This window comes from Dryobates pubescens, chromosome 19, assembly GCF_014839835.1.
Source record: "Dryobates pubescens isolate bDryPub1 chromosome 19, bDryPub1.pri, whole genome shotgun sequence".
Classification (NCBI taxonomy): domain Eukaryota; kingdom Metazoa; phylum Chordata; class Aves; order Piciformes; family Picidae; genus Dryobates; species Dryobates pubescens.
In genome coordinates this window covers 2,648,701-2,661,870 of record NC_071630.1, presented here as the reverse complement: position 1 = coordinate 2,661,870, position 13,170 = coordinate 2,648,701, and the positions used below count along the sequence as shown (strand labels likewise).

At 64.0% G+C, this 13,170-nt stretch overlaps 1 protein-coding gene across 1 annotated transcript; it reads right to left on the bottom strand.

The window, feature by feature from the left end:
- Positions 1 to 8,316: 8,316 nt before the first annotated feature.
- On the bottom strand, positions 8,317 to 12,887 carry ZNF319 (zinc finger protein 319). Its single transcript, XM_054170228.1, has 2 exons — positions 12,411 to 12,887; positions 8,317 to 10,451 (listed from the first exon to the last, which is right to left on the bottom strand). Exon 2 carries the CDS (start codon positions 10,018 to 10,020, stop codon positions 8,323 to 8,325), a length of 1,698 nt encoding a protein of 565 aa, XP_054026203.1. The 5' UTR covers positions 10,021 to 10,451; positions 12,411 to 12,887; the 3' UTR covers positions 8,317 to 8,322.
- Positions 12,888 to 13,170: the final 283 nt, after the last annotated feature.

The window sequence follows — 13,170 nt, the reverse complement described above, 5'->3', positions numbered from 1 at the left end:
CATCTCCTCCCTCCTCTCCCCCTTCCAAGCTGCAGTAGCTGCAGCATCAATCAGCTCATTCCCAAATTCCCACCTTGGGGGGACAGGAAAAGGGATTGGGGGGGGTTGGGGGGGGTGGGTGTTGGATGGGTCTCCCTCAGCTCCAGCTGGGGATGTCTGCTGCTGCTGATCCCCCTCTGGCCCAAAGGCCCTTTTAAAACCACCCCAGCTCTGCTCCTGGAGGGGCTCAGGAGCATCTGGGGGGGGGTCCCATTGCTGCTGCTCACAGGAGAGGCTTGGGAAGGGCAGGAGAAAGGCAGATCCCTGAGCTCCCCCCAGGGATCAATGTGTGGCCCCAGGCTGGAAGCTGCTCCGTGCCCTGCACTATTAAGCCCTCACTCAGCTTTCAGGCACACAGGAGGGCTTCAGACCCCCACGAGGTGCTTCGTGGAGGGGTTGGCCAAAGCCCTAACACCTTCAAGTCCTGAGCTGGAGCTCCTGGGCCAGCTGATGTGCAGCCTCAGCTCTTTGCCTGCCCACTTGGTGCAAGCCCAGGAGCTGAGTTTGGATGCAGCCAATGCATCACCAGAGGCACAGCACAGGCAGGCTCAGCTCTCCTGGAGCCCCCCCCACCCCCCATTCTCCCTCAATTCCCCTAAAGCAGGACAGGGGGACTGGAAAGCACCTCCCAAGAGGAGGCCTTGATGATCAGAAACCAATTAAAGAAATTACCTTTTACCTCCAACTGAGTGTGAGGGATTAAGGAGCTGCAAACAGCCCAGGGCCACGCCAGGAAAGGCCAGCAGCACCCTGGGGCACAGCAGCATTTCCAGCCATGCCTTCACAGGTCCCAGAGAAGCCCAGGGCACAGCACTGAGCCCAAATAAGCCCAGAGAAAGCTGTCTGGAGGCTAAAGCAGAGCCCTGGGACTGTCAAGGTCTTCTCCTCCCTCACTACCAGCTTGCACCACTGGAAAAAGCCTTGGAGCTTAAGCTTGTCCTCGGCCCAGGAAGGGAAGTGGAGGTCCAGGGCTGTTCCTCCAAACCAGCTTGGGGCAGAAAGATTTGTGGGTCCCCAGAGAAGTCAGCTGCTGGAAGAAACAGGAACGAGCAGCCAGGGTTTGGCTGTGATGGCACAGAAGAGCAGGCAGCCACGGGCAGCCCACTGTGTTGCGGGCATCAGCTGGTGCCAGCATCCTCCATGCCAGCCCCATGGCACTCATCCAGCAGGTGAAGGGCACCAGTCTCCAGGAGCAAGAAATGGGGTGAGGACCTTCTGCTCCCATTGAGAGCAGGCAGCTCTGTGGCCTTTCCCTCCCCTCTAGCATCAGATCAAACACCCACCCCCCCCAACCTCCCAGTGTTACCCAGCTCCCAGCATTGCTCCCCACAGAGTTGCTCCACTGCTCCCCTGCCACCCCCACCACAGCTCAGCTGCATCCCAGAGCACCAAACCCTCCTGTGGTGCAGGGAGCTGGCCCCACAGAACCTACCCCCCCCACCCCCCAAGCCACATCCCTGCCCTCTCTCCTCCCTGGCTGCCACTTACCCCCAGCCACGCTCCTGGAAAGCCACCCCCACGGTCCGTGGGCTCCCCTTGGCCACCACAGCTCTTCACTGACCACCCCCCCCCTAAACCCACCCCAATCCTCTCAGGGCTCTGCAGGGATTAGCCCAGCACTGCCTGCAAATGGGATTAGCAGCACCCAGCTGCCCCCAAAGGCTCTGGCTCCCAGCAGCCAGCCCAGCAGGACAGGACAAGGAAAACTCTCCAAACCCCGAGGAGCTTGGAGCCATCCTCGGCGTCCCCGAAGCCCCCCCAAAAGCCCCCGGGCACTCACCAGCCAGCTGGGAGCCAGGCAGCACTGCATGGAAAGCTGTCCTCTCACCCAGGCACCGGTGGGGGCTGCGGTGGGTAGATGAGCAGCAGGGGGGTAGGGGGGAGAGGGGCTGGCTGCTGAAGCTTCCCCCACCACCACCGTGCAAAGGTGAGGTGCCCGAGGGTGAAGGAGGTGCCCAAGGGTGAAGAAGCTGCCCAGGGATGCTCCACCTGCGGCTCTGCCCCGAGCCTGCAGGATCTGGGGCAGGGAGGCAGCAAATCTGTGCCGAGCCGAGCCGAGCTAAGCCTCCCCTTGCTGAGCCTGCCAATTGCTGCCTGATCCGTTTACCTCCAGCCCCACATGACTGCCAGCCTTGCCCGCCGCTGCCCGGGGCTCAGGCGCACCCTGCTGCGGCTTCGCTGCTCAGCCTCCAGCCGCAGCTCCTGCCCTCGGCGGCAGCTTCCCAGGGCGGCACTGGAGCTCCCTGGCGCAACTCCTCCTTCCCTGGGAGGTCCCAGCCCCGGCGAGCAGCGAGGACCTGGACCTGCCTGGCCCCAGCCCCAGCAACCACAAAGGAGGACACTGAGGAGCTGGAGCAGGTCCAGAGAAGAGCAACCAAGCTGGGGAAGGGTCTGAAGGAGAGGGCTGGGGGGGTTCGGTTGATGGTGCGAGGGAGGAGGGACCAGAAGTGATTAGCTGCCGGGAGAGGAGCTGCCAAGGAGCTCAGGGCTTCTGCAAAAGCAACCAGGGCTCACAGAATCACAGAACTAACCAGGCTGGAAAAGACCTTCGAGATCACCCAGTCCAGCCTAGCACCCAGCACCACCTGAGCAACTCAACCTGGCACCAAGGGCCTCATCCAGGCTGGTTTTAAACACCTCCAGGGCTGGGGACTCCACCACCTCCCTGGGCAGCACATCCCAAGGGCCAATTCCTCTTGCTGGGGAGAATTTCTTCCTCCCCTCCAGCCCAAACCTCCCCTGGCACAGCTTGAGACTGTGTCCTCTTGTTCTGGGGCTGGGGGCCTGGGAGAAGAGCCCAACCCCCACCTGGCTACAACCTCCCTGCAGGGAGTTGTAGAGAGCAAGAAGGTCTCCCCTGAGCCTCCTCTTCTGCAGGCTCCAACCCCAGCTCCCTCAGCCTCTCCTCCCAGGGCTGTGCCCCAGACCCCTCCCCAGCTTTGTTGCCCTTCTCTGGACACCTTCCAGCAGCTCAACCTCTTTCCTGACCTGAGGAGCCCAGAGCTGGACACAGGACTCCAGGTGTGGCCTGAGCAGTGCTGAGCACAGGGCAGGATGAGCTCCCTGCTCCTGCTGGCCACACTTCCTGTTCCAGGCCAGGCTGCCCTTGGCCTCCTTCACCCCCTGGGCACACTGCTGGCTCCTGTTCAGCTGCTGTCCACCAGCACCCCCAGGTCCCTCTCTGCCTGGCTGCTCTCAGCCACTCTTTCCCCAGCCTGCAGCACTGCCTGGGGTTGCTGTGGCCAAAGTGCAGACTCCAGCACTCAGACTTGTTCCATCTCCTTGCCCTTGGCCTCTTAGGATGGTGCTACGAAGATGCTGCTCCAGCCAAGCACCCCTGGTCCTCCCCCAGCCACAGCCTGGCTGCTCCTCCAGCAGCTGCTGACATTAATTAATTCATTAATTAAATGAAGCAGCCTTGCTGTGATTTCCCTACCTCACAGATGAGACTCCAGCAGGAGCAGGGGGGTGGTGTCAGCAGAGGCTTTTTTCCCCTGCCCTGAGGACATGAAGTGTTTCCTCAAACCACAGAGCTCACACTCAGGTCTGGCAGCTGTGGTTTACCTTCCTCAGCACTCCCATGGAGATCATCCACTTGGGAAGGGGGAAGGAGAGCACTGGGCACAATCCTGCTCCCTGGCAAAGCTGCCCCAGAGGAGCTGGTGGCAGCAGCAGCTGAGGGAAGGGGGTCCTGCCCCTTCCCCAAGCGGTGGGCACCCCCTCCTCTCCTCTGGGGGAGCCCAGCAGGGCTTGTCCCCAGCAGCAGCAGCTGAGAGCCAGCTCCACCTGGCCGTGAGGAGAGCAGGACCACAGGTGGGAGCTGGACCCTGGGCTCGTCTCTGAGTGCCTCCCAAGCTGAGGCCCTGAGGCATTTCATGCCTGGGAAGGTTCCTGCAGAGCTGCCAGGGGCTTGGGAAGTCCTGGCCCGAAGGGCTGTGAGGCTTGCAGTGCCTTGAGCACAGCTCTGCAGGGGCTGCTCCACCTGGGTGTGTGCTGTTATCCCCCCCAGCCCTGCTCCCTGCCTCTCCTCTCCTCTCCCCTCCTCTCCCTCTCCTCTCCCTCTCCTCTCCTCCCCCTCCTCTCCCTCAGCTCCCACCTGGACTTGATGCTAACTACCCAAAGGAAGCCTGGGAAGTGCTCTCCCTGCTCCCCCTCTCCTTGGTGGGAAGGCAAAGGGAAGCCCCAGCTCCTTCCACCAGCTTCTCCCTCCAGCAGCTCAGGCACAGCCCAGCTCCTTCCACCGGCTTCTCCCTCCAGCAGCTCAGGCACAGCCCAGCTCCTTCCACCAGCTTCTCCCTCCAGCAGCTCAGGCACAGCCCAGCTCCTTCCACCAGCTTCTCCCTCCAGCAGCTCAGGCACAGCCCAGCTCCTTCCACCAGCTTCTCCCTCCAGCAGCTCAGGCACAGCCCAGCTCCCTGGAGGTCCATCTGGCTGTGGCCAAGGGTTGCTACCCTTGCTCCAACCACCCCTGCAGCACCCAAGGACTTGCTGGCTGCTTGCTAAGGACACCTCCTCCCAACACTCCTACCTCACATGAAGGCCAACCAGCAGGGACCTCTGGAGATCATCTGCTCCAACCTCCTGCTCATGCAGAGTCAGCTAAAGCAGCTTGTCCAGGACCACCTCCAGGCAGGGCTTGAGCATCCCCACAGATGGGTATTTCACACCTTAGGATCTCCAAGGAGACCTTGTGAGACCCCCCCCACCTGGAGCCCTGCCTTCAGTTCTGGAGCCCCCAGCATAAGAGGGACCTGGAGCTGCTGGAGAGGGTCCAGAGGAGGCCACCAAGGTGATCTGAGGGGTGGAGAAGCTCCCCTATGGGCACAGGCTAAGGGAGCTGGGGTTGTTCAGCCAGAAGAAAAGGCTCCAGGGAGACCTCAGAGCAGCCCTCCAGGAGCTGAAGGGGCTCCAGGAGAGCTGGGGAGGGACATTGGACAGGGGCTGGGAGTGCCAGGAGCAGGGGGAATGGCTTAGAGCTGGGAGAGGGCAGATTGGGAGTGGAGATGGGCACCAGCCAGGGGCACCAGCTGCCCACGATGGGCCCAGGGCAGCCCAAAAAGCTCCTTGCTGTCCTTCCCATTCCCACGTCCTGCTTGAAGAGAAGGCTGCAAGGAGACCTTAAAGAGACCTGGCAGGACCTGAAGGGGCTCCAGGAGTGATGGGGAGGGACTGTGGCCAAGGGCTGGGAGTGCCAGGATGAGCTTGGAGCTGGGAGAGGGCAGCTTGAGTGGAGAGGAGGAAGAAATTGCTGGCAGTGAGGCTGGGGAGAGCCTGGCACAGGCTGCCCAGGGAGGCTGTGGCTGCCCCCTGCCTGGAGGTGATTGCAGCCAGGCTGGATGAGGCCTTGAGCAGCCTGCTGTGGTGTGAGGTGTCCCTGCCCGTGGCAGGGGGCTGGAGCTGGCTGAGCCTTTGGGGTCCCTTCCAGCCCTGTGGTGCTGTGAATGCAAGCCTTAAGACCTCCAAAGCCCCAGCTGGCTGGGAATGGATCCTCCTGGTCACCAGAATCCTGGCAGCAATCCCCTACAGAGAGAAAGAGCTCAGGCTGCAGTGACCTTGCTAGGGGAAGATTTATTTTGAAGTGATGTTTACAAGAACTGTGCAAAACCTGAAAAGTACAGAAGAGGTAAAGAAAGAGTCAAGGGCAAAACAGGGGGGAGGGGGGGGAGGGGGAAGTACACTCCTCCTGTACCCACTGCCCACCAAGAAGAATCCTCCTGGCTCACCCTGGTTCCCCCCCAGCAAACCAGACCCCCCCACCCCCCAAGCCCTTGGCACAGGTGTGGGTTACCCTGGGCACAGTGGTTGTGCCCTCTGCTGTTGTAGGTGGTTAGTAGTGTCTCACCCTCTAGTGTTCAAACTGCTGGCACTGCCCCTTGCCTGTCCCCACCCTCCCCTCCAACCAGAGGTACACTAAAGGCCCAAGCTGCACAAAAGAGGGAAGGGGCCTGGGGGGGCTGCAGGAAGTCTTGGTGGGAAAGCTGAGGTCCCTCAGGAAGCAGCTCTTCAATGCCAGGCTGTCAGGCAGGAGCAGGGCACGGAGGCTCTCTCCTTGCCACGCTGCCCACGCTGCTCTTGCCCTTGCTGCTGGCAGGGATGGGCACCGGGCAGGCTTGCTCAGGAGCCTTGCAGAGGGAGTGCCAGCCAGTGCCTGCTAAAGCAGCAAGGCCAAAGTGCTTTTTGGAGCAGCTGTGCAGCCCCCCTGGCTTTTCCCTTTCTAGGTGGGAGAGCAGGGGAGGGTTGGGGCCATCAATTAATGCTAAGGAGCCAAAATGGTCCTCTCGACCCAGCGTGGACCGAGGGAGCTGGCAGAGGCCAGCAGCAGAACCCTGCTGCTCCCTGCCCCAGCAGGAGGGGCAGGGCTGGCTCTGCCTTGCTCCTGAGCCCTCTCCAAGAGGAGTCAGCCAGCCCTCCCCACTGACCCTGCCAGGCACCAGGGTGCCCATGGTGGGCAGCTGAGCTCCCAGCATTGTACCACAGGCAGCACTTCCTCTCTCCCCCCACCCTTTCCTCTCCACCCCTTTGACCTTTCCACACCATCCCAGGCCCCCTGATGACACATCCACCACTGGAGAGGCCAGAGGAAAGCTCACCTGCCTAGCCCCACCTATCCCCCAACCCCCTTCCTCCCCAACTCCCCCAGAGGCATGGGGAGGCCACCTCCAACCGAGGTGAAGGAGAGAGGCTGATGCTGAGGAGTAACCCCCACAGCAAGCCAGCTGCTTTCCAGCTGCCCTGGAGGCCAGAGGAGGGAAGGCTCAGGGCAAGCAGGGCCAAGAGGCTGAGGAGCAATCCCCACACCAAGCCAGCTGCTTTCCAGCTACTGTGGAGGCCAGGGGAGGGAAGGCTGAGAAGCAATCCCCACAGCAAGCCAGCTGCTTTCCAGCTGCCCCAGGGAGGCCAGGGGAGGGAAGGCTGAGGAGCAATCCCCATACCCAGCCAGCCACTTTCCAGCTACTGTGGAGGCCAGGGGAGGGAAGGCTGAGAAGCAATCCCCACAGCAAGCCAGCTGCTTTCCAGCTGCCCCAGGGAGGCCAGGGGAGGGAAGGCTGAGGAGCAATCCCCATACCCAGCCACTTTCCAGCTACTGTGGAGGCCAGGGGAGGGAAGGCTGAGGAGCAATCCCCATACCCAGCCAGCCACTTTCCAGCTACTGTGGAGGCCAGGGGAGGGAAGGCTGAGGAGCAATCCCCATACCCAGCCACTTTCCAGCTACTGTGGAGGCCAGGGGAGGGAAGGCTGAGGAGCAATCCCCACACCAAGCCAGCTGCTTTCCAGCTGCCCCAGGGAGGCCAGGGGAGGGAAGGCTGAGAAGCAATCCCCATACCAAGCCAGCTGCTTTCCAGCTGCCCTGGAGGCCAGGGGAGGGAAGGCTGAGGAGCAATCCCCACACCCAGCCAGCTGCTTTCCAGCCACCCCAAGGAGGCCGGGGGAGGGAAGGCTGAGGAGCAATCCCCACAGCAAGCCAGCTGCTTTCCAGCTGCCCTGGAGGCCAGGGGAGAGAAGGCTGAGGGCAAGCAGGGCCAAGAGGCTGAGGAGCAATCCCCACACCCAGCCAGCTGCTTTCAAGCCACCCTGGAGCCCAGGGGAGGGAAGGCTGAGGAGCAATCCCCACACCCAGCCAGCTGCTTTCCAGCCACCCCAAGGAGGCCAGGGGAGGGAAGGCTGAGAAGCAATCCCCACACCCAGCCAGCTGCTTTCAAGCCACCCTGGAGGCCAGGGGAGGGAAGGCTGAGGAGCAATCCCCACACCCAGCCAGCTGCTTTCAAGCCACCCTGGAGCCCAGGGGAGGGAAGGCTCAGGAGCAATCCCCACACCCAGCCAGCCGCTTTCCAGCTACTGTGGAGGCCAGGGGAGGGAAGGCTGAGGAGCAATCCCCACAGCAAGCCAGCTGCTTTCCAGCCACCCCAAGGAGGCCAGGGGAGGGAAGGCTGAGAAGCAATCCCCATACCAAGCCAGCTGCTTTCCAGCTGCCCTGGAGGCCAGGGGAGAGAAGGCTGAGGGCAAGCAGGGCCAAGAGGCTGAGGAGCAATCCCCGCACCCAGCCAGCTGCTTTCAAGCCACCCTGGAGCCCAGGGGAGGGAAGGCTGAGGAGCAATCCCCACACCCAGCCAGCCGCTTTCCAGCTGCCGTGGAGGCCAGGGGAGGGAAGGCTGAGGGCAAGCAGGGCCGAGAGGCTGAGGAGCAACCCCCACACCCAGCCAGCCGCTTTCCAGCCGCCCTGGGGGAGGCCAAAGGCCGGGGGGGGGGGGGTGGGGTGGAGGGGTGGGGAAAGGAAGGGAAGGCTCAGGGCAAGCAGGCGGCCACCTGGTAGGCGCCGTCGGCCGTGTGCTGGACGCTGTGCTCCTGCAGCAGGCCCAAGTCCAGGAAGCGCTCCCCGCACCACATGCACTTGTACTGCTGCTCGCGGGCGTGCACCCCGTGGTGCTTGTTGAGGTGCTCGCGCTGCTTGAAGGCCTTCTCGCAGGAGGGGCACTTGTAGGGCTTCTCGCCCGTGTGGACGCGCCGGTGGCGCTGCAGGTCCGAGGCGTACTTGAAGCGCTTCTGGCAGTCGGGGCACTTGAGGGGCTTCTCGCGGGCCGGGTCGCAGCGGTGCTGCACGAACTCGGAGGAGGAGAAGAAGCGTCTCTCGCAGAGGGTGCACTTGAGCGGCTTCTCGGCGCAGTGGGCCAGCTGGTGGCGCTGCAGGGCCGAGGCCCTCTTGTAGGCCTTGCTGCAGGCGGCGCACTTGAAGGGCCGCTCGGCGGCGCCCGGCGGCGCGCACTTGTGGCGCAGCAGCTCGGAGGACTGGTCGAAGCCCTTCTGGCAGGCGTTGCACTTGAAGAGGTTCTCGATGCCGTGGACGTGCTGGTGGTAGAGCAGGTGGGAGGGCTGGGCGAAGGCCTTCTCGCAGAGGTTGCACTTGAAGGGCTCCTCGGCCTTGTGCGTGCGGCGGTGGCGCATCAGGGCGTACTGCTGCTTGAAGCTCATCTGGCAGAGGTCGCACTTGAAGGGCCGCTCCTCGCTGTGGGTCCGCTCGTGCTGCCGCAGGTCCGAGGGCCGCTTGAAGGCCTTCTGGCACTCGCCGCAGCGGAAGGGCCGCTCCCCGCTGGGGGTGCAGGGGTGCTGCAGCAGCTCGGAGGACTCCTTGAAGTGCAGCTCGCAGGCGTCGCACTTGAAGAGCGGCTCGCCGGCGTGGGCGTACATGTGGCGCACCAGGTGGGAGCGGTGCTTGAAGGTCTTCTCGCACACGGTGCACTTGTAGGGCCGCTCCGAGCTGTGGGTCCGCTTGTGGTGCACCAGGTGGGAGGACTGGCTGAAGCTCTTCTCGCACAGGGTGCACTTGTAGGGCTTCTCGCCCGTGTGGACGCGCTCGTGGCGGGACAGCTCCGACAGGTGCTTGAAGGTCTTCTGGCAGATGGAGCAGCTGTAAGGCCGCTCGGCGGGGTCCAGGGGCTGGGGGGTCTCGGCCTCGGGGGGCTTGTAGGTCTTCTCGCAGATGGAGCACTTGATGGCGTTGCCGTTGTGGACGTTGTGGTGCTGCGCCAGGGAGGTGAGCAGGGAGAAGCCCATCTTGCAGACGCCGCAGACGAAGGGCTTCTGCTCCACCTGGATGCACTGGTGCTCCAGCAGGTCGGTGGCCTGGTGGAAGATCTTCAGGCACTGGGTGCACTGGAAGGAGCGGTCATGAGCCGGCAAGCACTGGTGCTCGTGGGGGTTGGAGAGGTGGGCCAGGTCGTGGCCGCACACCCCGCATTTAGGGGAGGGCTCCGCAGCCTGCAGGGAGGAGGAGGAGGCGGAGGAGGAGTGCTGGTGGTGCTGCTGCAGGCCGGGGTCCGGCTGCAGCAGGATGCCGTAGACGGCGCAGCCCAAGGGGTTGTCGGCGGCGCCGGGGGCGATGGAGTGCTCCGGGAGGGGGGTTGCCCCCGCGTGGTGTTGCTGCGGCGGCGGCGGCGGCGGCTGCTGCTGGGGTTGCTGCTGTGGCTGCTGCCAGCTGTCTGACATGCTTGGGGGGGGATGAAAAATAAAACCCAGGGGATTTTAGCAGCGACAGCTTCGGCTTCTCGGTCGCTGAAGGGCTCAAGCGGAGGCCCAAAAAAGCCCCAAACCCAACCAACCAACAGAGAACAGCCAAAGGAGCCGAGATCCCAGTCCCCTGCAGGTGAGCCTCCTGAAAGGCCAGGGCAGAAAACCCTCACAGCCAGGACCCTGGGAAGCAAAGAGGTCACTGAGACTCCACAGCCTCCTCCTTTTGCTCAGCACAAGTTCTTTATGGAGTGATTCGGGTTGGATTTGGACCAAAAAGGAAAAACAAACCCAAAAAAAACCCCAGGAGTCAGAAGCAACTGCCTCGAAGAGGAGGCCCTTCCCTGTGCTGGCTGCAGAGCACTCAGGCCTGGGAAGGGCAAGGGAGGCAGCCCGGGGAGCAGCTCTCTCTGCAAGGGAAAAAGACAGGTTGTGTCAGGGGAGGAAGATGGGCAAGTGTCGAACCAACCCTCCCCCAGCAGCAGCTCCTCTGAAAACTCTCCTGCATCCCTGCAGAGCTAGCAGGCAGCCAGCCTGTGGGAGCTGACCAGAATCAGAGCCCCCTTGCTGCTGTGCAAAGGGCCTGCAAGCAGGCCTGGCTCAGCCGGCAAAGGGTCAGGCTCTGCCCAGCCCCAGCCTGGCATGCATTTGAGCAGCGTGCCCCCAGCAGGGGCGGCACAGCCGCCCAGGTGCCAGCCAGCTCAGCCTCACTCTGCCAGCTGTTGGTCGCTGGATCTCCCATCCCTGCTGGGAGTGCTGGCTCACAACATCGAATGGGTTGGTTTGGAAGGGACCTCAAAGATCATCCAGATCCAACCCCACCCTGCCCTGGGCAGGGACCCCTCCCCCCAGCCCAGGCTGCTCAAGGCTTCGTCCAGCCTGGCCTGGAACACCTCCAGGCAGGGGGCAGCCACAGCTTCCCTAGGCAACCTGTGCCAGGCTCTCCCCAGCCTCACTGCCAACAATTCCTTCCTCCTCTCCACTCTCACTCTGCCCTCTCCAAGCCACTGACCCTCATTTGTCACTCCCAGCCCTTGTCCAAAGACCCTCCCCAGGTCCTGGCCGGCTGCTCTGAGGTCTCCCTAGAGCTTTCCCTTCTCCAGGCTGCACAGCCCCAACTCTCCCAGCTTGTCCCCACAGGGGAGCTTCTCCAGCCCTCTGCTCATCTTCAGGGCCCCCAAGCAGTCTCTGGGCACAGGCTGAGGTACACCAAATGCTGTGCAGCCAAGAAACTCCTGGGTTAGGTTTAGAACACAGCAAGGGAAATCCCAACCTGACCACACACAGCTGAGACAGCCCTGGGGAGCAGCTCTGCCTGGGTGTCAGGCACATCACCCAAGGGAGGCAGGGAAAAGATCTCCTCCTCTCTGGGAAGCACTTAGGAGACTGGGAAGAGAGTTCATAGGATCATAGAAGTGTCAGGGCTGGAAGGGAGCTCAGGGCTCAGTGAGCTCCAAGCCCCTGCCCTGGGCAGGGACACCTCACCCCACAGCAGGCTGCTCACAGCCACCTCCAGCCTGGCTGCAAACACCTCCAGGCATCAGCAGGAGGCTTCCACCACCTCCCTGGGCAGCCTGGGCCAGGCTCTCACCACCCTCCTGGCCAACAACTTCTTCCTCACATCCAATCTCCAGCTCCCCACTTCTCCTTTTGCTCCATCCCCCCAAGTCCTATCCCTCCCTGACCCCCTCCAAAGTCCCTCCCCAGCTTTCCTGCAGTCCCCTGCAGCTCCTGGAAGGCCACCAGAAGGTCTCCCTGGAGCCTTCTCCTCTGCAGCCTGCACAACCCCAACTCTCTCAGGCTGTGCTCAGAGCAGAGCAGCTCCAGCCTCACCCTTGTAGCCCTTCTGACCACGCTCCATCCACTCCTGTCTCAAACCACCTGTCCTCACCCAGGGTAAGGACAACTTCGGTCTTGCAGGCCAGTGTTTGTCATATTCGAAACTGAGTTGTAAGGAGCACCACAGAAGCCCAGTTCTCCACGTCCCCACCTCCTCCTGCGCTCACCTGAGACCCAGCCACGCTGCACAGCTTGGAGAGCACCAGACCACACTCCTGCCCTAAGGGGACACCGCACTCCTTTGTCCCCTGGCACGTCTGGGGGGCAGCAAAGTGCCCCAAATCCTCCACCGTCCCCCCCAGCAGTACGCAGCACCTCCTCTTTTCTCCTGCGGCTCACCCGGGCTGTTGAGGGCTTGCACCTCCCCGGCCCCCGAGCAGCTCCGCGGGAGACACAACTCCGGCGCGGCCCAGACACCACCCTGCTCCCCCAGGCAACGTTATCCGCGGCGACGGCATCCCGCGGCAGCCGGCCTAACGGGGCCGGGGAGGGCTCCTGCCGCCGGCAGGGAAGAGTTAACCAACACCAACCTTGGCTCTCGGCGAGGGCTCCGCGCGGGTCCCGGCGCCGGCTCCGAGCCTAACTCATCGCTCCGTGGGAGGTGGGAAGCGACAACCATGTAAGGAGAGCAGCCGGGAGAGCAGCGGGAGAGAGGGAAGAGAGGTACTTTCAAACTGGAGAAGCGGCCCCCGGCACGGCCTGCTCCGGCATGGTCCGGTCAGCCTCCCGCCCGCGCCCGGGGCTCGCCGCCCGCCTGGGCCTCGCCTGGCAGCGCCGGGGCCGGAGGCCGCCTCAGGGAGCGGCGCGGCGCGGCGGCGGGACGCGGGGGCGGCCGGGGAGCGCGGAGAGGAGCAGCAGCAGCAGCGGCCGCCGCCGCAGCCCGCGGCCAGGCCCGGCCCGCCGCTCGCCGCTCCCCATGGGACGGCCCCGCCGGCCCGCCGCAAGCGGCGCCCCGAGGCCTTCGCCGCCGCGCCGGGGGGCCCCGCGGTGGCGTGGGAAGGAGCTGGGGCGGGGGGGAGGGGGAGGTCCTGTACCCGTCCGGGGCCGCTCCCACCCCGGCGAGGCCCACACAAAGGGCGGCGGCGGCCGGGACCCCGACCGGCGGCGGGAGGCCCCTGTCAGCCCGCGGGGAGCGCCGCGGCCTGCTCGCTCCGGCCGAGCCCCGCGCTGGCGTGGCGGCGGGAGCCGGGAAGAAGGGAACGAAAAGCGGCGGCGCCGGTGGCGGAGGCGGGCGGGCGGCGGCCGCGGGGTGCGGGAGGGAGCGGAGCGGGCCGGGCCGGGCCGGCCGCA

Coding starts and splice junctions, on each gene's coding strand:
- ZNF319 (XM_054170228.1), bottom strand. CDS start 10,020: ATGTCAGACAGCTGGCAGCAGCCACAGCAGCAACCCCAGCAGCAGCCG.